Source organism: Neurospora tetrasperma (genome assembly GCF_000213175.1).
Source record: "Neurospora tetrasperma FGSC 2508 unplaced genomic scaffold NEUTE1scaffold_4, whole genome shotgun sequence".
NCBI lineage: Eukaryota > Fungi > Ascomycota > Sordariomycetes > Sordariales > Sordariaceae > Neurospora > Neurospora tetrasperma.
This window is the reverse complement of record NW_009799102.1, coordinates 900,513-920,709: the sequence shown is the minus strand read 5'-3', so window position 1 is coordinate 920,709 and position 20,197 is coordinate 900,513. Positions and strand designations below refer to the sequence as shown.

At 52.5% G+C, this 20,197-nt stretch overlaps 7 protein-coding genes across 7 annotated transcripts; 5 read left to right on the top strand and 2 right to left on the bottom strand.

Annotated features, from left to right (window-relative positions):
- Positions 1 to 87: 87 nt before the first annotated feature.
- On the top strand, positions 88 to 531 carry NEUTE1DRAFT_45232 (uncharacterized protein; the record flags this gene model as incomplete). Its single annotated transcript, XM_009853331.1, has 2 exons — positions 88 to 217; positions 329 to 531. Coding segments are annotated over 2 exons (333 nt in total), but the record flags the coding sequence as incomplete, so codon positions are not given.
- A 1,988-nt stretch (positions 532 to 2,519) lies between these two features.
- Positions 2,520 to 5,024, top strand: NEUTE1DRAFT_122850 (uncharacterized protein; the record flags this gene model as incomplete). Its single annotated transcript, XM_009853599.1, has 2 exons — positions 2,520 to 2,968; positions 3,043 to 5,024. 2 exons carry the CDS (start codon positions 2,520 to 2,522, stop codon positions 4,952 to 4,954), a joined length of 2,361 nt encoding a protein of 786 aa, XP_009851901.1.
- Positions 5,025 to 6,993: 1,969 nt separating this feature from the next.
- On the bottom strand, positions 6,994 to 7,651 carry NEUTE1DRAFT_146996 (uncharacterized protein; the record flags this gene model as incomplete). Its single annotated transcript, XM_009853598.1, has 2 exons — positions 6,994 to 7,419; positions 7,514 to 7,651. The coding sequence occupies 2 exons, from the start codon at positions 7,589 to 7,591 to the stop codon at positions 6,994 to 6,996; spliced, it is 504 nt and encodes a 167-aa protein (XP_009851900.1).
- Positions 7,652 to 7,997: 346 nt separating this feature from the next.
- On the top strand, positions 7,998 to 8,267 carry NEUTE1DRAFT_117257 (uncharacterized protein; the record flags this gene model as incomplete). Its single annotated transcript, XM_009853597.1, has 1 exon — positions 7,998 to 8,267. The coding sequence occupies one exon, from the start codon at positions 8,006 to 8,008 to the stop codon at positions 8,195 to 8,197; it is 192 nt and encodes a 63-aa protein (XP_009851899.1).
- Positions 8,268 to 9,683: 1,416 nt separating this feature from the next.
- On the top strand, positions 9,684 to 11,175 carry NEUTE1DRAFT_130292 (uncharacterized protein; the record flags this gene model as incomplete). Its single annotated transcript, XM_009853596.1, has 3 exons — positions 9,684 to 9,785; positions 9,842 to 10,726; positions 10,779 to 11,175. The coding sequence occupies 3 exons, from the start codon at positions 9,684 to 9,686 to the stop codon at positions 11,019 to 11,021; spliced, it is 1,230 nt and encodes a 409-aa protein (XP_009851898.1).
- A 1,237-nt stretch (positions 11,176 to 12,412) lies between these two features.
- On the top strand, positions 12,413 to 13,912 carry NEUTE1DRAFT_31253 (uncharacterized protein; the record flags this gene model as incomplete). Its single annotated transcript, XM_009853243.1, has 1 exon — positions 12,413 to 13,912. A coding segment is annotated over one exon (1,500 nt), but the record flags the coding sequence as incomplete, so codon positions are not given.
- A 1,858-nt stretch (positions 13,913 to 15,770) lies between these two features.
- Positions 15,771 to 18,986, bottom strand: NEUTE1DRAFT_146993 (uncharacterized protein; the record flags this gene model as incomplete). Its single annotated transcript, XM_009853595.1, has 2 exons — positions 15,771 to 17,967; positions 18,760 to 18,986. The coding sequence occupies 2 exons, from the start codon at positions 18,984 to 18,986 to the stop codon at positions 15,771 to 15,773; spliced, it is 2,424 nt and encodes an 807-aa protein (XP_009851897.1).
- Between the last annotated feature and the right edge of the window lie 1,211 nt (positions 18,987 to 20,197).

Here is a 20,197-nt window from a genome sequence, read left to right as displayed (position 1 = left end):
TCAACCGTCTTGAAGGACACCTTGTTCCATACCCTTGGGAAGCCCCTCAGCTCTCAACTCCATCGCCAAAGACTTGAAGAGAAGACGGAAGAAGGGGAAAAGAAGGAAACGGCCATGGGGATCCATATCGTGCTCATGCAAAAAGTATCCTGTAGATGCTCATGGAAAGGTTCCATGGAGAAAAGGCCGGGGTGCCAAGACCTGACGATAGGGTCAAGTACATGACCATGCCGGCAAGCCCTTGACAACAACCCGTGTTTGGATTGGACGGCTGGGCCTGCTGGGCTTCCACTTGTTACTTACCCATTACTGCTACCTCGATTCACAGGCTCAAAGCTCGATTCACAGGCAGCTTTGCAATTCAAGGCTTTGTCAGAGCTCCTCATGCTAGCTCGTCTAAGTGACATGGCCGAAGAAAGAAACCCCGAGCCATTATGCTGCACCTCCGGTTATTGGCATGAACCACGGCCACTTGCTTTGACAATTGTCATTGATGAAGCTGAGATTGGAGTTATCAGATTGACCAAGTAGCTAGGTAACTGAGTCCGTCTAATAGTTATGGACAGATCTCATTGTGAAGACAATACAATACAACAAGTGTCGGTGGTAACTACATAATGGGTTTCCGTTCGGATAGGTAGCTTTTGGTATGTGATACATCACAGCCGGGAAACATGCTCCTAGCGGATCTCGTCCCGGAGCAGGTCCCGCGCTCGCTTGTCTCCCTGGCAGGTAGGTAGGTAACGTATCCTGTGCGTCGGTGTCGGTGTCGGGTCGGGCTTTTCACGGACAAGAGACAATTTTTTTTTTCTCTTGGTGAGAACCTCAAAGGTCACGGCAAAAAGGGACCCGCCAAGAAAGCGACGCCGGAGCAATTGGCACGGATAGACCCCACGTTTAGAGTGGCATTTCCCTTATCTCCAAGACAGGTGATTGGACGGACAGTGCTAACAGCTGCCATCGATCGAGCGATCAGTGAAATCGTTTCACCAAAGTGGAAGCTGGCGCTGGACTTGGGCTCGGCTGGAGCATTGGGTGCGGATGCTACCATACTGTGCTACAGTAGCCCAGAGTTCACACCATTCCAGCGCACCTGCCGCCGCCATCACGCTGTTGCATGCTCCGCCGAACGATCCAATCTCGAGAGACGACACACATCATCACTAACAACCAACGGCAGGCCGGCTTAGTTCTTCAACGTCACGTCTTTCTCGTCATACAAAGTCCCCAAACCCCCGACGGATCACGGACGGACTCGGAATCGCCGAACGACCTAACCTCGCTCACATCAGCTTCCACTCTGTCGAGTTGCTTGCTTGCTTGCTTGCTTGCTGCCCGTACCACTCCGCGGCTTTTCGCTGTTTTGCGTTCACTACCGACGACGACGACCACCACCACCACCACTGCCGCCTCGAGCCAACGTCCGATCCCCTTTCCGGACCATCCATCCACTACCCCGTCCACGGACACGGCCACCCAGCGTCCCGCCCGCTACCGCGATTCCGCAGTTTGCATTACTCGAGCATTTTCAGAACGCCCAACTCCGGGATCCGATCCCCCACGACCTCTTCCCCGCCCAGCTTTGGCCGGCCGAAGACAGGACACGGACCAAATCATCTGAAGAAGGGATCATTGCGCGACTGGGGACCAGAGAGAGATTGTGTGAGAGAGACATTGACAGGATACAAGGCGGGACGACAAGAGTCTTTATTTGGTGGTGTTCAGTTGGGTAACTGAAAAACAACACAGACAAGGTTGGCTGTTGTCGTTGAAGCCAGCGCCTGAAATTACAAGCCAAAAAAAAAAATCAGAAAAACAAAAAAAACCAAAAATCCAACAAATCATCAAATATCTCCAGCGAGGACCTCGACAACAAGAAACAAGACCCGCGCGCATTGGACCATTGTACTGTCTACGCCTGCAGTGCTGCTCTGTCAGAAACAATCGTCAATTATCCCAGGCCATTTCCTGCACTCCGGTGGGGGCTTGAAAGAGAATCGACGTGCGACAAACAGCCTCCTTCACGGCGTCCTTGTCGGTCGTCAACCACCACTTTTGATCGTTACTAGACGCAGATTCGCTTACACTTTCGCCCTTCGCCCCCAGAAAGAGGCTGAGAGTCTTTGGTATCCTTTGATCGCGACATTTCAAAACCGCTGCAGGGTATATAACGCCCGCATCGTTCTGTGTGCTTCCCTAGGACCAACAATCTCCAATCTCTTCTTATCCTTCTCCAGTCTGAGCAGGACCCCTTAACACTCCGCTTCCCCGCGATCGTATCTGTTGGTCTGGTTTTCCTGTCGATACCCACGATACGTACAACTTTTGGACAGTATCGCCCAGCTTGTACGCCCAATATCACGAGAGACCAGACCAATATCCTACATCGACAAGTCGTTAGTAGGCAGCCCCATCGTCTACCGCGCCTTTCAACATCAACCATTTTTGCGCCGTAGTGGCTTTCCTAGTAAACCGTCTCGTCGTACCATCTCGAGCGCATGCTTCCGTCTTACGCCGCCATGTCTTCTCCTAACCCGAGAAAGAGACCGGCCCCGGGCGCCTCGCCTGTTGTGCCCCTTCCTCTTCAGCAGATGCAGCAACAGTTCACTCCCGCTCCAGCGGATCAGGTGTTCCGGTGGAATAATCCCCCAGACGCAGCAGCGGCACCTCTCAACTCGTTTGGAATGATCTCCACGCAAGCACCGTTTCCGCAGCCTATTCCAGCACCTTCCACTGCCCTCGCGCGGCGCCCGCCAAGTCGGGCCCTTGTCACTACCAATCAGTTCAACGGGGCGGCCGACACCTGGGCCTCATTTAGTGACGATGCTGCCTATCCCCTGGGGCATAACGTGCCTCCAATGGACGAGCACGACAACATTGAGCGCCTCGAAGAGATGGCGCAGCGTGCCAAGCGGGAAGCGCAGGCCAAAAGAAAGCAGATCCCGCCTTTCGTCCAGAAACTGAGCAGGTGTGTTTGTTATTACCCTAACCCATATGATTCAAAAGTATATATACAGTACACTAACCTTGTCATGTGCTCAGCTTCTTGGATGAGTCCCGGAACACGGATCTCATTCGCTGGTCTGATAAGGGTGACTCTTTCATCGTCCTTGATGAAGATGAGTTCGCCAAGACCCTCATCCCGGAGCTTTTCAAACACAACAACTATGCCTCCTTTGTGCGGCAGCTCAACATGTATGGCTTCCATAAGCGAGTAGGCCTTTCGGATAACTCGATGAAGGCATCTGAAAGAAAGAACAAGAGCCCAAGCGAGTATTACAATCCTTACTTTAGGCGCGGTCACCCCAACCTTCTATGGCTGATCAACAAACCCAAGAGTGGAGGAAAGGGAAACAAGCCAAACAAAACTACGCCCAAGGCCGAGGGAGAGGCGGATAGCGAGGAGGATGCCGGTGGCGAAGACCCATACGCTGGTCAAAATTACTCGTCAGCCCAAGTCGGACGTGGTTCTTCGGGTGCTGGTGAGGTTGGCCCGTTACACAAGAAGGACCTGGTAGCAGTCAAGTCTCAACTAGATCGGCTACAACAGCAACAGGTTGCCATCTCCAGCTTGCTACAAAAGATTCGAGCTGAACATACGACCTTATTCCAGCAGGCCCTCACATTTCAGAACCAGCATGAACGTCACGAGAATTCGATTAACGCCATTCTTAACTTTCTTGCCAACGTATTCCGAAAGTCGCTGGAGGAGCAAGGAGGGACGCAGAGCGTGCAGGATCTCTTGGCAAGTATCATTCCTAACGCGCAGGTTCACAATCAGAATCAAATGCCCCAGGCAAATGTGGTTGACCTCGGCGGCTTCGTCAACCATCAGGTCCACAACAATACGTCCATGGGAACACCGAAGCGTCAACAGCGTCTCCTGCCCCCTATCCCCCAGCAGGGTGTAGCCAAGGTGCACTCGCTTGCCTCATCAGCCTCTCCTGCCCCGGTCCATCCCCAATATCAAGCGCAGCAGATGGGTTCCGTCACAGAACTCTTCGACACAACGCCGGGAGACAGCCCATCTTCCACATTCATGAAGAATGAGCTACAAAACAACCCTCAGGAGGGGATGATGAAGCTCATTCAGGACACGAATGCTGTGAGCGCCTCGGGAGGTGTTGACCTGCCAGATATGGCGACCAAGACGCATGTGAATGCCCTGAGCAACGACCAGCGCAACAAAATGCTCAGCATCATGGCCGGAAACCTTCCCTCGACTAACGGTTCGTCACCGGCCCCAAGCCCTACGGTACCTACCCCAACGGCTACGATGCCGCCAGTTTCCACTATCCCCACGGTACCTGTTACCACTGCTGCTGCTGCCGCTCCACCTACCCCTGTCGTCCCCAACCACACTGCACCCAACACACTTTCTCCTGCCCTCGGCTCCATGCCGCCGCCGCCACCATTCCCCAGCTACTCCCACGAGGAGCTAGACGCCCTTCAACGGCTCCAGGAGGAACAAGCCAGCCAGATCGATCGACTTACGAGCTTGCTCGGTCCGTTGAGCCCCTCCGGTCGCATCCCCGGTCTCGACGAGCACGGCAACCCTAACAGCGCTGCCGGCTACTTTGACAGCACTGACATTGAGCAATACCTCAACGACAACGCCTTTTCCGATCCTGCCTACGAGTTTTCCGGGCTACCCGGCGCCAACGGAACCGGTGACGGCACTGGCGACTTCAACTTCAATCTCGACGACGGCTTCGATCTGACGAACCCTACTCACACCGGCGCCACCCCCACTCCCAACGGTGGTACTGCCACAACAGCCGGCACCTCCAACACTGGCGGCCTCTCCGTCCCCGGCGGCGGGTTCGACTCGGGAAGGATATTCGAGCACAACTCCCCTGTCAACACCCCCTCCCCCTCGGCTGCAACGGAGGAGATTAACAAGAACGATTTGGAAAGCCCTGAGCGCGATCCGAAGAGGCGGAGGAAGGGCTAGAATCCCGGAGATCGTAACTCTTCTTCATCTGTTGTTTCCGCCGCTTCCTATGCTTCTTATGCTTCTTCTTCTTCTTCTTCCCATCATCAGCCTCCTTCCATTTTGTCTCCTTCTCCATTAAGGAATTCTCATCAGCCTCGTCACATTTCTCCGGGAACTCCTCCTCCTCCTCATCATCATCACCATCACCATCATGAAAACCAACATCACCGAACCCACCACCACCAGCAGCAGCAGCAGCAGCAGCGGAACTCTCTCAGTCCCACTCAGCAGATGCCGGTGCCTCCTCCTCCTAGGATGGCATCCCCTTCGGACGTGTTTAGAGCAAATCTACCTGGATGGCCGTATACCAATAATACGCAGACTCAGACGACACCCACGCGTCAAGAACAGCAGTCGGGTTTAGAAAATTGATGGTTTTTTTTTTGTTTGTTGTTGTTGTTGTTGCTTTGGAATGATTTGCTTTTTATGGCCTGGTGAAGGTTTTGGGTGAAAGAGCAGAAAAAAACCAAGGCAGCAAAGAGAAAAATAACGATGGCGGGGAAAGATAGTCGTAGGCATATGTTACGTTAGAGGGTTTCATTGGAAGAGAAAGCAAAGAGAGAAAAAAAAATGATGATATTGTTAGGTGGTTAAATCAGTGCCGGTGCATGAGGAGTTGGTCCGTCGGTCGGTCGGTCGGTTGGTCGGTTGAGACGGCTTACAGCAAGAAAAGGGATCCAGTAGTAAATAACCGTGTAAGGTACTAGAGTGAGTGAGTGGGTAGAGAAAGAAGAAGAGAAGGATCGGTTATCATTACTTGTCTGAACGATACACTCACTTTCCTTATTTCTCTTTTATTACTTTATCCTCTTTTATCACTTTTCTTGTTCACCTACTTCGAGTGTGGTGAATGTTACATATACTCTCTACTCTTGTTTGTGGTTCTGGTTTGGTTCCTGTGTGTGTACTATCTATCTTATTTAGATTTTATGGATGCATGAACATCCGGGTTTTGTGTGGTGATGATACTTCATATTCATCATTGAATCCTTCATTTTGCTATTCGTTCAGGGGTGCGTGATTACGTATCCATCACTAGGTAGCTATACTGTTTGTCCATGTGGTGTGACTTTGGTGCAATTATTGATCCCTTCTAGCACTCCTAGTCCTTCTAGCTCTTCTGAAAATCATGAAGTCTATTGCTTAGCTTTGCTTTGCTTTGCTGAGCTTAGCAAAGCATAGCACAGCTTAGGTCGTATATAACCGCATCAAGAAGTTATTCGTCATAATTCTCATCGTCGCATATTCATCCAGAAGCCACCAGCCGCATCGTGGTCGTATAGAGGCATAGCCATAACAGAGGCCTCCGATACCAAACAAAACCACGACAGCTGACGTTGGAATGTTACACAACCACCCTTCCTCGCCGGTCGATTGATAGTCCGATGGGAGAGCCAGAGAGAAGGTGAGAGTAAGAGGAGCTGTGGTGCGAGATGAACGTTGTCCGGTCGTCATCAATTTCTACCCAGTAAGACTCCAGGCTCGCAGTTCAAAGTGTTGCGGCACTGATACGCAGACCAAGAGCGTGCCGCCTGTGTAAAAAGGTCAGCACTTCGCACACCGCACGCGCGTAGTGGTCCTCCGCTGCTTGCTCTCTTGTGACGGTACAACACTTTCGATACATGGCGCGGCGTGGGGAGATCAGACAGCGCGAGTAGACAACAGATGTTGAGGGATGTATCAGTGTCCGGGTGTAAGAGGTCAATGAGGGTTGGTGTGGTGGTGTGGTGTGTGCGGTTGCGTAAGAGCGTTTTCGCCGTTTGGTTTCCGAATTCGGTTGCTGTCCGCTTGATTTTCCTTCCCCGTCTCGTTCGCTTCTGTGAGCGGCGCTCAGCAGCAGCGGCACTTCGTGTGGTATGTCGGTACTCGATTGCTTCTCGAATCCGCCCGAATCCGCCTTCCCTCTCAGTCTCGGATAGTTGTTGTAAGCCAGTCGACTGGCTGGCCCGGCGTGTCTTCATCCCAACCTCCAGCTCCAATCCCAATTTTTCATCTCTTCACTTGGCCAGCGGATTAGCATGCACCGTAACCGTCTCGATTCTCACCTCCTCCTTGATCCGATTCTTCTTATCCACCTCCAATCCCTCCAGCTTTGCCAGCGTCTGCAAGCTCTCGTCTCCAATCAGCTTCCCGAACACCGTGTTCAGCCCGTCCAGATGCGGGGCCTTGTCGAACAAGATGAAGAATTGGGATCCGTTGGTGTTGGGCCCCTTGTTGGCCATGCTGACGATGCCCCGCTCGTTGTGTCGCAGCACTGGCCGGATCTCGTCTTCGAAGGTCGGGCCGTAAATGGACCGGCCGCCCTTGGGGTTCTCGGGCGGGGAAGGGTTGGCGGGTGCCCCGGTTTGCACCATGAAGGAAGGGATCATACGGTGGAAGGGGGAAGCGTTGTAGTAGCCGGAGGCGCAGAGGGCTAGGAAGTTCTGCGAATTGGAGAGGAGAAGGTTAGCTTGTGAGTGCCTTTGCGCGTGAGTGGAGAGGGGAAGGGAAGGGAAAGGGAAAGGGAAAGGGACGTACTTCTGCTGTTTTGGGGACGCTTTCGCAAAAGATTTCGATTTTGAGATCGCCGAGTGTTGTGTGGAGTGTTACAGACATGATGGCGGGTGTAGATCTTTTTCTCTGGCTGGTTCAATGGTTGATCAGTCGCGATTTGAGGTTCCCGTGTGTTTGGGTTGTGATGTTTGGTCAATTGTTGTGTGACGTGCAGTTGCTACCTACTGCGGAACAGAATTGCCTGCGGCACCACAAGTGGAAGCCTGCCGACGCCAAGCGCTTGTGGTTGGGCGGTTGCCGGGGGGCCGCTGATGGGGGGCTGGACCTGAAGGCCGGGCGGGCGGGATCTGATTGATCTGATTTTGCATGCAGCAGCTGGAAGCTTTGACCATACCAGCCCTATCGGCCGCCCCCCCTCTCCCGCCTGGCCCCTTGGCCCTTGCTTGCCATGCCGCTGCCTGCTGAAAGAGGCATAAACAATCTGACCAACTCTCCCTGCACTTGTTTCAGTCTATCATGGCCCATTGTCTCACTACTCAAGCGGAAATACTGGTCTGGATGCGCAAAGGGATCAAGGACGTCATGGCCAGGCACCGAACTGAAACGGCCCAAGCTGATGGTCTGATCATCATCATGGTTGAATTTCCTGGATTAATGGGGATTAGGTACTGTGGTCAAGTTTTAGAGTGGAAGTCTGGCAATGAATGAGTAACAAGTTCCAAGGTTGGACATGTGAGAATCCGGGTTGAAGAACCGAGATGGGGTAATCGAGTGCTATATTACACATACACTAGGTGTATAGAGATTGGTACCTAACTTTGATCTTAATCTTGAAGAGAATCTGAAAGTTCAGATGGACGTTCGCTCATGTCCATCAGTCGGAGCTCACCTCAACTTCCACTTCTCCACTTTGACTGTCCATCCCGCCTGTTCCCCTGGTCACCTACACTACCACCAAGGAAAGAAAGCTGAAGGATGCCAACGCTGTAACAGTGCAGCCTTGCACATGTTCGGTTAGTGACCGCCATCCGCGTTCCCCACCGCCCAAGGAAGGGGGCCCTTGAGGTTGGGGATAATCCTCGGTGACGTTCCGAGGACCAGGCACTTTCTTCCTTCAGCTTTCCTCCCTTTACCTACACTACTATCTCTTCAGATCCACACTTAGTCCTGGTCATATCCGGCTAACGGCTCTTGACGTCGTACCCTGACCGAAAAGTTGAGAATTGAGCTTGTCAGTCATTCGCAAAGCTCTTTTCTTCTAGCCGCGACTGTCCTTGGCGCCTGCCGGCCTCGCATCTTGTCACACCTATCCTTTTCCCCTCCCTCCTACGGGCAACCCTCCAGCCCGGGAATTCACTTATCAATCGACAGCATCCATCATCTGACGTGGTGTTTTGCCGTTCCGATACCTACCTAGCTAATACGACCTCCTGCCGCGATTGGCCCCCCCATACACTGTTGACGGACAAGGCGACCCGTCTTCGAAGCTGACTGACTATATCGATCCCGTCATAGGGCCCTCACATTTGCCCTCAACTTGGACGACGACCACTTCTCTTCGGCCCCCAACGCCCCCGGACAGCAGAGGGCTTTCCCGCGCCCTAACGTGAGCAAACGCTGCGCCAACGACGGCGGTTGTGCGAGCGTACCGCTTGGCCATCTAGTCGAACTAGGTTTCTTTAGTCTACCTACCTAGGCTTGCGGTCAGAAAACAGTTGTTGAGTGTAGCGTTCACCTTCCGCCATCCGCTCACTAGTCGAGGAATGTTAAGCCCACGATACTTGTCCAACTAGTCTGTTCTGTCCGTCTCACCAATTTCACGACGCCTCTTTCCCCTTGCCAAAGCATAAGCGACGAAACTGCCTACGCACAGCTGCACCACAGCGACAACGCGCATCAATTGCGGCCTTGCATTTGCCTTCGATAACCCCGGATGGGATGCAGTAACCCTGCAAGTGAACCCCAGCCTTATCGATACAAACATTCGCGATCGCCAGGGGCCAGAAGTGTGACCTTCGTTCCAAGCGCTACGCACCAAGCCCCTCATTCACGACTCCGTCGACTGCCCAGTTGTGGCACGGCGAAGCCGGTCTCTACAACACGTTCATGATCCGCTCGTCATCTTCGACCATATCCTCACTGTCAACACGACGAACCTATTTCGAACAACTTCGCACCCGGCGCTAACGGCACCATGAATGCATTAGTTGCCCAATATGCTCCGGCCACGGTGAGGATATCGGGACCACCCAACAGCAGCTTTCTGGTGGGCTACCCCGGTATCTCTGCCACGTTGGTGAGTTTTCTTCTCGTTTGCGCGGACGTCGCCGATGCTAACTTGCGCTCTCATAGCCAAGAATAGTAGGGAAAGTCGAGATCCGACCAAGCGCCGGCTTTTCCGCACCCGTCAGCGTATCCATGGTGCGCATCTGCCTCCAGCGACGAGAAACCATACACCCTGCTGCCGAGAGCATGGCGAAACGACATCTCGGCACACCGCGACGCGAAACCGTGGACCTGGTGGGCAAAGAGGTGCTGCTATTCCGGTGTGTGTCGGGGAAAGAGGCGGAGAGCGTAATAGCAATGGACCTGCCGTTCCAGATATTTATACCCTATGGCCGGGGAGGAGAAGAAATAAATCGTCGAATTCCGCCTGCGAGCTTGCAACTGCCCAGCCGAATCGCCGAAACATACTACGAGCTCGTGGTTACTGTCCAACAAGGCCAAAGCACACAAAACAGATACACCTTCCCCATACCAATACAGCGATACGATACCCTTTCGACTTTTGGAATGTACAACCGGCCCGAAAGCAAGGTTGTCACGGCGGATAGCATCGTGACCTTGGGCATCTCACTACCAAAATGGAGCTATGGGCCATTAGATCCAATAACAGTCTTTATCAAGCTGGCCCCAAATCCGGACATGATGAACAAGGCAAAAAAGGTTACGATAAATAAGATAACATTGGCCATCGAGGAGGAAATCACATTCAACCCCGAGGGCGACGAACCAACCAAGAAAGTCAACAAGATCGCAAAGCACACACAACCAGTAGGGGTCAAGTTGACCGAGACAGGCTATGTCACAAACTTGGGGCTTGTCTTTCCGGCGCGAGATCTACGAGACCCCGACGGCATTGTCAAGCGCGGAAAACCCGGGTTTCCCATGTACGAAGTTACGAGCTTTACAACGTCATCAACATTGTACAAGATTGAGTTCTTTTTGAGTATCAAAGTGAGTTGAGCAACTGAAATATCAGACAGATCGGTCACTTATACCTCCACAGGCACACATGAACTCTGCAAGGGACATTACTCTACGACAACCGATCGTTATTTGCCCAATGGACCAGCAAGCGTGTAGGGACGAAATGGACGCGATTGAGCAAGCAGCAAAGGATGCATCCAAGGTCGACCCAAACAATCCGATGCTCCCGGACCGAGTCATTGTCCGATCCAACGAGCGAGATGCAATACGGCATCTCGGGCTTTGCGAGGTGGGAGGAGTGAAGAAGATGCTGATCGAGTGAATGGAACCCGATAACCGGCAACTGGGCATGTTGTCGGTGCGATAACGCCGTCCACGGAATTTGGGGTCAGAGTAGAACACCCCGTCCATCGAGAAGAGAGGAGGCCGCCCGACAAACACCGGGAAATTTGGGGTCGAACAGCCAACGTGGCGTTGAAAAGAGTGCTGTCACACACCATCATTATGCTGTACGGCCGTGACCTTGACTAGGGTCGATAGCCCACCAGCACAGGGTACGATCACATACGTGATGGAAGTACTCCACGGTCCGCGGCGACTCTTCGAGCGGCACCTCGGGAGACTACGGAGTGCCATGAAGAGCACTGCTATTGTTGAGCCGCGACGAACAATAAAGGTTCTTATTTGGAACATCTTCCACCGACAGGCTGGTATCAGATTCGGCATGCTTATGGGTTTGTTTCTATTCACACAACTGTTAAGTATGTTGGAAGGGGCAACTCAGGCGGGTGCTTTCGGGGCGTTGCTCGGTGACATGTTGCGGGGGTTCTTGGGTTTTTCTGGTATGACGACTTAATCGGAGGATATACCGGGGCTAGAACGGCAGGTCGATAAAGGGACAAAGATCATAATGATTAAAGGTAACAATTTTCTACTTCTTATAAAGTGGGTGGGAACACAACGGTGGCATTGTTGTCAAAGGGATATACGAGTCTTTTGATAATCATGGAGGCTGTCAATGAGACGTCGGGCGGATGTGTACGTTTATTAGTTTCAGAGGCAAGCAATGGCAAGCCAGCCAGTCACATCAGACAACTTTATTGGCGTATGGTGTTGGAAGGCGTTCAGGTAGCGGAATGAAGAGGGTTGATGAAACAGACACAGACCCTTCCTTGACTGTGACATCATTGAGGCCTTGCGGTGGATCCAGGAACATACGTTTGACAAAAAGGAGGTTCAATGACCAGCGAGAAATACCATAGACAATGCAAGGAAAGACCAGCAAAAAAAGATATTTGCGTTGACAAGGACGAGATTCGAACTCGCGAGGTTTCCCATTGCGGTTTCAAGTTAATCATTAGATAACCTAAACACAACGCCTTAACCACTCGGCCACCTTGCCTAGTGAGCTTGTTGAAAGGTTAAGCTGTGCTTAGCTTTTTATGTACACTACCACGTGGAGTACGTGGCAGGCAGCTATGGAGTAGCTAAGTTTCACAGGTTAACTAACGGATCCACTTTATTTTTCGACTTCATGCAGAACTTCTTTACTTGTGCCTTTCTCATTCAAAACTTCCTCACTTTGACAACACATACGACTGACACATTTTCACCAGCCTGAAAAAAAAAAAATTAGAAAAAATTCAAGTTGACAACCTTACCCAGCAGAGCACCATCACCAACCAATAAACTACACACAAAACCACAGCCAAGATGCCTCTAGACGACGACCTAGAAGATAACCCCTCCCTCGTCCCTCCTCCCTCCACCACCACCAACAACGCGACCGGAGATGCTGCCACCATGATGGACGAAGTCGAAGAAGCCGAAGACGCGCCCACCGCCGACTTCCGCCTTTTTGCCTCCACCTACTCCAAGACCAAAAACATCAGCGCGCAAACCATCCGCAAGGGCGAAAAGGACTTTGAGTCGCACGGCACGCGCGCGCAAGCATCCGCGCTCGACGCCAGTCGCGACGCTATGCGCGATGTTCTGAGTTATACCCGCGTGCATAATACCAAATCGGCCTCGGGGTGGTGCAGGGGTTGGTATTTCCCTGATTGGTGGAAGGACTGGCCGGAGGATTGGGAGCAGCAGAAGTCGAAGAGGGGAAAAGAGGGAGGAGGGGAGGAAGACGAGGAGGAAAAGGACAGGAAGTTGCCGCCGCTGCATGTGCGAGATCGCGTGGTGCTTCTGGAACATACTAATGTGGCTAGCCAGAGTCTCGGCAGGGCGGTCACGGGCTTGCCCAAGGATAGGCCGGCGAGGGGAAGGGAGTGGTTGTTACCTGAGGAGGCGCTTTATCTGGTAGAGAGAGGGAGTTTGGATCTGTGGTGGCCTACGAGGGGGATCGAGGAGGTTTTTCCTGCTGATGGATCGGCGCCGGCTGCGGCTGCTACTACTTCTGCCAAGGGAGAAGGAGAACAAACCGAGGAGGACGAGGAGGACGAGGATGACGAGTACAAATACGGCTTGCCACTGTCCCTCCAGGCAGCATACGCTCTGCTCATTGGCGAAGACGGAGAAAGAGGCAAAGTCAGCTTGCAAAAGTTCCAAGTCTTCAGCCACCTGAAGCGAGCAGGCTACAACGTCATCCGGGCACCGACCAACCCTCTTCCTGTCCAGGACGACACTCAACTTACGACAACAACACAACCAGCATCCAAGCCCAAATCTGTCACAGAATGGCTCATCTCCTGCCTACCCCAATCGAAATCTTCCCCCACCGACTCCCCGCCTTACGGCCCTCTCGTCCCGCCAGGCTTCTACCGCTCTTACAACACCATCTACAACTACCTCTCTCTCCGCCCCTCGAGCACGAGCAGTAGCGCCTCTCCCACCGCCGACAACCAGTCTCAGAAGACCCAATCTCCAGAGTCTGATTCCGATTCCGATTCCAACTCACCCTACAAAATCCACTACCACATCTACAAAGCCTCCACGAAATTCACTCGCACCCGCCCCCCGCCCCCCGACTTCTACATTAGCGTCATCTCCGCAAAGGACACGTCCATCCCCACCCTCTCCGAGATCTCCAGTCTGCTCGCCTCCGCACCCGCCGATTTCCCTAAGGCGGAATGGCTTGCGGGAGGCCCGGCAAGACTTTATGCTCGCTTGAAACATGGGTACAGAAATGTCTTGCTGGCGGTGAATGATCACGGGGTGATCAACTATATGAGGTTTGCAGAGGGCGGGTTTGCGAAGGAGGAGTTGTTTAGGAATTATGATATGAGGGTGAGTGGAGGACCGAGAAGGGGCGGTGGTGGTGGTGGTGGTGGAGGAGGGAAGAAATCGGGGAATAATAATGGTAGGGGAAGTAGAGGAAGGGGAGGCGGAAGGGGAGGCGGAAGGGGTGGTGGAAGGGGTGGAAGGGGAGGGCGAGGTAGGGGGAACTAGACTTGGGGGGGTAGAGGATGATCGTGGTGGATTGATTGAGGTTGAGTTCGAGTTACTCGCCTCGAGGTTGTTGCAAAGTGCTGTATCATAGAAGGACTATACCCGAATTAGGCAGGCAATACATTAGAGAGAAAAGCTAGAATGACAGGTCCATGCCAAAAACCCTCATTGGCGGAAGAGTCGAAGCCTCTGATTGTCCGAAACAAACCTTTTATAGACTCACAACAAACACGAAAGTTCATCAAGAAGCATATCGCGCAATCTCATCATTTTGATCTAATATCGAACGGAGCCTTCTTCACCCCTTCACAAACTCCTTGAAATGCTACCCACTTGTCAAGCTACCTCATCCCCCCTTTTTATCTTCCCTCATTCTACTTCCCTCACACTCGTTTTTTCCCCCCATCGTGTTCCTTTCCCTTTTCTCCCTTTTTTTCAGCGTTCCATCCCCGAAACTGAACTGAACGAAAACAGCTACTACATACAACGAAAGCAAAACTTTTCAACGTCCTTCAAGAAAAAGGAAGAATGCAGACGAAACCGATGATGCCTTATAAGCGCCTGACCTGACCTAGCCTGACCTGGACCGAACTACAACCGAACTAAACTTTATTGATCTGAAGATTCGAAGATGGAAAGAAACGCAAACGCTACCTGGAATAGTGATCCAGTAATTAGATGACGATGATGACGATGATGAGTAGAACGGAGGGAAAAAAACAGGCATAGGGAATGGGAAAACGCAAACAGCGCAACTCAAATGATGAAAGGAAACGGGTATTGTGAAACGAACGCAACCTTAAATGATGAAAGAAAAACAAGAAGAACATAACGGGGAAAGAAAAAGAAAGGAGAAGATGAAATAGAAAGATAAGGGAAGACGAGATAAAATACTACCTGACTGACCATGCTAACCTATCTATGTTGGTGCGGATCAACTTTCTTCTCATAACCATAACCCGTTGAGATGCTTGCTGGTGGTATTTGGCGCACGAAAAAAACCCAGTGACTTTTTTCTCTTTCCATGCAGTGACAGACTAACCAGCCATCCGCGAACGCAAGGGGGAAAAAAAAAGCTATCCACTGGTGTTATAGGTGGTGTAGCCTTGCACTTGCTCTCGCGGTTTGGTGAAATGATCGCGCTTCTTCTTCTTCTTCTTCTTCATGTTGTGGTGAACACGGAGGATATCCACGAGTTTGCGGCCGACTTCCTGCCTGAGCAACAAAGCCTAGGTAGAGAGTATGGTTGACCTAACCAATCTCTCTCTCCATGCTCGTCCAACCGAAGCAGAATCTTCTCATCGACGAAATCTCTCTTCTCGCTCCTCCTTCATTTTCTCCGTCCTCCGCGAATCCATCCCCTGAGTTTTCTTTCCCTCTTCCACACTCCGGCTCATTGAAAAACAAACTCAAGCTCCTACTTATTCTCAACATCACTCACTCACTCACTCACTCATTTACTCCCAAGCCGAGGTTCAATCCCTACCCTCCAACCCTCCTGCTTTTCATCCCCCCCTCCCATCCTCCCCACCCTCTCTCTCTCTCTTTCTCTCTTTCTCTTCTTCCCCTCCCCCATCTCCCCCCCTTTCTCTTCTCTCCAACCCACCCACCCCAGAGGTAACCACCCCCAGAGGTAACCCACCCCAGAGGTACCCCCCCCTTTCCACAATTTAGTTTAAAAAAAGCTCGGCTTCGTCAAAACCCGATACTCCACATAATCCTCCCCATCAATATTAATAATCGTCCCCTGGGACACCAACTTGCCCTCAAACGGACCCGACGATTTGCGCTCATACTTGATCCCCGCATAAATCTTGGCATCATTGATGCCCGGCACCGTCTCGCCCGCCGCCTGCGAGAACTTGATCCTGTTGGCCTCCTGCGCGGCCCAGACCCGGTTCAGGCGCTGAATGTTATCGTCAAACAAGGATTTGCGGTCCGATGATCCTGATCCGTATGTGCTGCTGCCGTTGGGACCTTGTTGAGGGTTCTTCTGGTGACCTTGATGGTGGCCGCCGCCGCCGGGGGGATAAGAGGTAGTAGGGGTGCCGTTGCGGGAGGGAACTGCGGAAGCTGCGCGTGAGGAGGGTCTACCGCCGCCGCCGTAGGGGGGAAGATGCTGCTGCTGCTGATGATGTTGTTGATGTTGTGAATGGGATGAGGGGGGTGGAGGGTGCATGGGATACGGCTGGATGGCTGGGGTGTGGAAGCCGCGGTTGGCGGCGCGTTGGTCGGCGCGCATCTGGCTGGCTTCGACGCGGGCGATCTCGCGCTGGGCGATGCTGTTGGTGCGTTCCAGACGGTCGACGACGGTTTGCGTCTGAGGGCCACGATTAGCGGCACGGAGCTGCACATCCGGGAGGGAGTGGCGGGGGGCGCGGGTGCTCTGGCGGATGGGGCGGAAGTTGTTCTCGTGGTGTTGAGGCGGCGGGACACTGGCGGGTCTTGAGATGTCCTCCATCTCTTCGTAGCCACCATTCATGTTGCCGTTTGTGGCCCGCTCCTGCTGCTGCTGCTGGCGGGTACCTCTCATGGGCAAAGCGGGCGAAGAGTCAAGGTCAATGGTCATGGGCTCATCCTTCGACAAGCCCTGGGCGTAACGCCTGAGGGCCTCTTCCACTGCCAGCTGGTCGTTCTTGTCCCTGTCCTCCGGAAGCTCGCCTATATCCATCATGCGCTGGCGGACGCGTACGTACTCCTTGATCTGAGGCCTGCTCATGCCCTTCAGGTGATCGAGGAAGTCAACATCCTCCCACTGGCACCAGATCTGACCGGCGCCAAGCGGAAAGTTTCCACCGACCTCCTTACCGTCAGGGTTTTGGTTGACAATCTTGCACCGGAAATTCTCGTTCTGAGCTAAAACACCCTGGACGGCGTGCCGATCCTTCCGATGGGCTTCACTGGAGTGTTTCCAAGTGCCGACCACGACTCGCGACGGGCGACCACTCAAGTCGACGGCGGCGAGAACGTCCTCGACAGGTGCAGCACTAACAACCTTGCGTCTCTTGGGCTCAGGCCTCGTGAGGGCATGCTCTGGAATATCAGGGCCGTACGCGATAGCGGGTAAGGCGTTGGTTTCGGGTGGTGGGTTGGCGGTCACTCTGGCTATGGCCTGCTGGACAGCTTCAAGCATCGCCTCTTGTGAGTTGACATCCGGGTGGTTGCTCTGCATCTGCTCGTACCGAACCTTGACGTACTCCTTGACCTGGAAGTGGTCGAGGTTGACCAGGTGAGGATCGAAAACAATCTTGTCAAAAGTAACCCAGCTACCGCCAGGGCCAGGTGGGAGCGGATACCGATGAATGAGGCTACGGCCGTCCCTGGACACAGTTTCGATCTTGGTACGCAACCTGTCTCGGACGTCGATGAAGCCTATGACGGAGTGAGCATCCCTCTTGTCCTCCGCGATCGAATCCCTCCAGTAACCGAGCTTGACACTTTTGACATTGCCGACTCCGTGCGTCTTCTTGGGTCCACTACGAGGTTTGCGTGGCTTCCACTCCTCGGCCGTCGGGGATTCTGAGATGTTGTCACGAACGTTCTCGCCGGTGCCTGCTCGCTTTCGCTTAGAGCTGAGCACGACCAACCTGCGCGGCTTCTCCTCACTGTCCGCCATCTCGACATCTTCCTGGTCAGCTGGTGCGGGCGACTCGACGGCGCGTGCGTTGTTGACCACTATCTCATCCTCAGCGCCGACAGGCGGCTCAGAGGAATGGCTGACTGTGTCCTCGAAGTGACTCGGGGGCGGGGTAGGGCTCTCGGGAGGGGGTGTGAGATCATTGTTGTCGTCGTCATCAAGGTAGTCGTGAGTTGCCGCCGTGTCGGAAGGATTTGGTTCCATTTCGGCGTCTTTTGTGGTATTATCGTCAGCGCTATGGAAGGAGTTAGTAGGTTGTTCCTGGTTTGAGAGGGGCTTGATATAGTTGTAAAGAGGGCTTGTCTTTAAAACATCACAGACCAACTGCGAAATCGCCTCGACCTGCCCATGATGAAGAAAAGTGTGCTGCGATAACGATGACAATGCGCATGAAGGGTATACAAGTGAATGAAGGCAACAACTGAATGAGATGTTGATGTAAACAATGTGAGCGGGCAGGGACTGATGACTATGAAGCCTATGAGATCACACACAAAATGGCCGTAAAAAGGCATTGTGTGACTCTCTTAGGCTGCCATCAACAAGGGAAGGGTCTGACAACCAACGGTAATTATAATTGCCAACAGGCAGACTTTTGCCCGTTTGAGGGCCAACCACGTGAAAGGTACAAGATGTCTTTGCTGCTACCGGGTGCGGTAGGACCCCTCCACGCGACCCTATGAATTCTGAGGCAGAAGTGGGGGAGGGAATGAAAGGTATGTGAGTAAGGTGTACTTAGTGAACTTGCCTTGAGGTTTGCAAAGGTGCAAGAACAGTATTAGCAGCCCTAATTAGATAATCCATGTTAGCCAAGCTGATATGTTGACAGTTGGTAGACCCAACCGTCGACTGTAGTTGGTTGAAGGCGCAAAGGAGTCCAATGTTTGGAGGGGAAGAACCGACTTTGGGAGACGGAACGGGAAGAAGAAGAGCGTTTGTTGGTACTTTGGGTGGATCTTGCAAAGAACTCGAGCGGCAGAGACAATGCCGCCTCGGTTCGAGTTCTGAAGAATTATCATCAACTCACTTTTCGCTCTCCTTGCCACTGACACTGCCGTCTGTCTCTGCCTCGGAGTTGGGAATCTCTTTTTTGGGAGATTTGGCTTGAGAAAGTTGGGCAACTGTGCCTTGAGGTTCAACCTCTGCATCGCTATCACTGTCGACTACGACGACATCTGGCTCTGACTTGTCTTGAACAGCCATGGGCTTTCCAGCCTCTTGCTCGGGCTTGCTTGTGTCAACCATGTCCGCCATGATCTGCAGGTGAGGCGTTGTCAGGAAAGGTGGTGGAGAGGTTGAAGAGCGGGAGTTGTGCTTTGGTTGTGGAGAGAAATACCCCACGCAGTTGCCTTGAGTCTTAAGGTGAAGGGGGAAAAAATAACACGGCCGGCAGTGAAGGACCGAGATGCCAAGAGATCTGTAAGGTTGTGGTGTTTGTGCGGGAGGCGAGTGCTGGGTGAATGTGCTCCGGTTGGCCGGGTGGCCAGTAAAAAGATGGGATGGAAGGAACGGCAACAGAAAGATTAGAAAGCAAGAGAAGGTGAAGAAGGGGGACACTGATAAATGGAGCAAGTGGATGCAGCCGGCGCAATAGTCACGCCAGAGTCCGGTAACAGATAGTGTAGGTATAAGTGAAACTCGAGGCCAGGGATGAAACTTGATGAAGGGTTGTTTATTACCTGGTTGCAAAGAAGAGACTTTAGGAATGAAGAGAGTGGCAATCAGGGTCCTTTCTCGACAATAACCACCAACACAAGACGAGCACAGAATGGTATTGCCTCTGGAGCCAGAGAAAACCGGGGACACCAGGGAGGATCCAATCAGCTAGAGTGTTGGTCAGGATGTAGACAGGTTGCTGAAAGACCCAGGTTACTTGTTGGCTTTGAACTGAGGTGTGATTTGTCAAAGCCGGAAGAGCTAACCACCAAAGAGCCTGGGATCGTTTGACAGGTTCAACTGGGGGTGATGCAGACTTCTTTGTATTGAAGCGCAATTGTGAGCAGTGTCGCGTCTTCTCGGTGTTGTTTGTTTATCTTGCCCAATACCCAATTGAGGAGTTAAGGGAGAGAGGGAGGGTTTGAACCAACCCAAGAGAGTACGCAAAAGTGGTAGTAATGTGTGTGGAGATGGAGAGAAGACTGTTAAACACCGGACACAGTATCTGGTGGTTTGCTTAGTAACGCGTCGTCAAATAGTGTTGACTTTTGGAGTTAACGGATGCAGAGAGTATGAGCTGTCTTCTTTTTACGAGAGGAATGCTGGAAAAAAGATGATGATTGGCGAAGAGTTACCTCTAGCGGTGGGGAAAGATAGAGATGGCAAGTGTTGGAAGAGTTAAAGTCCGCAAAGTCACAGAGTCAGTCGGAAAAGAAAAAAAAAAAGGGAAGAGAGAATGTAACTAAGTAAAAGGTTGGGGAAACTGACAGGGAACCGTGTCTGACATCAATGCAGCAGATCTGATTGCG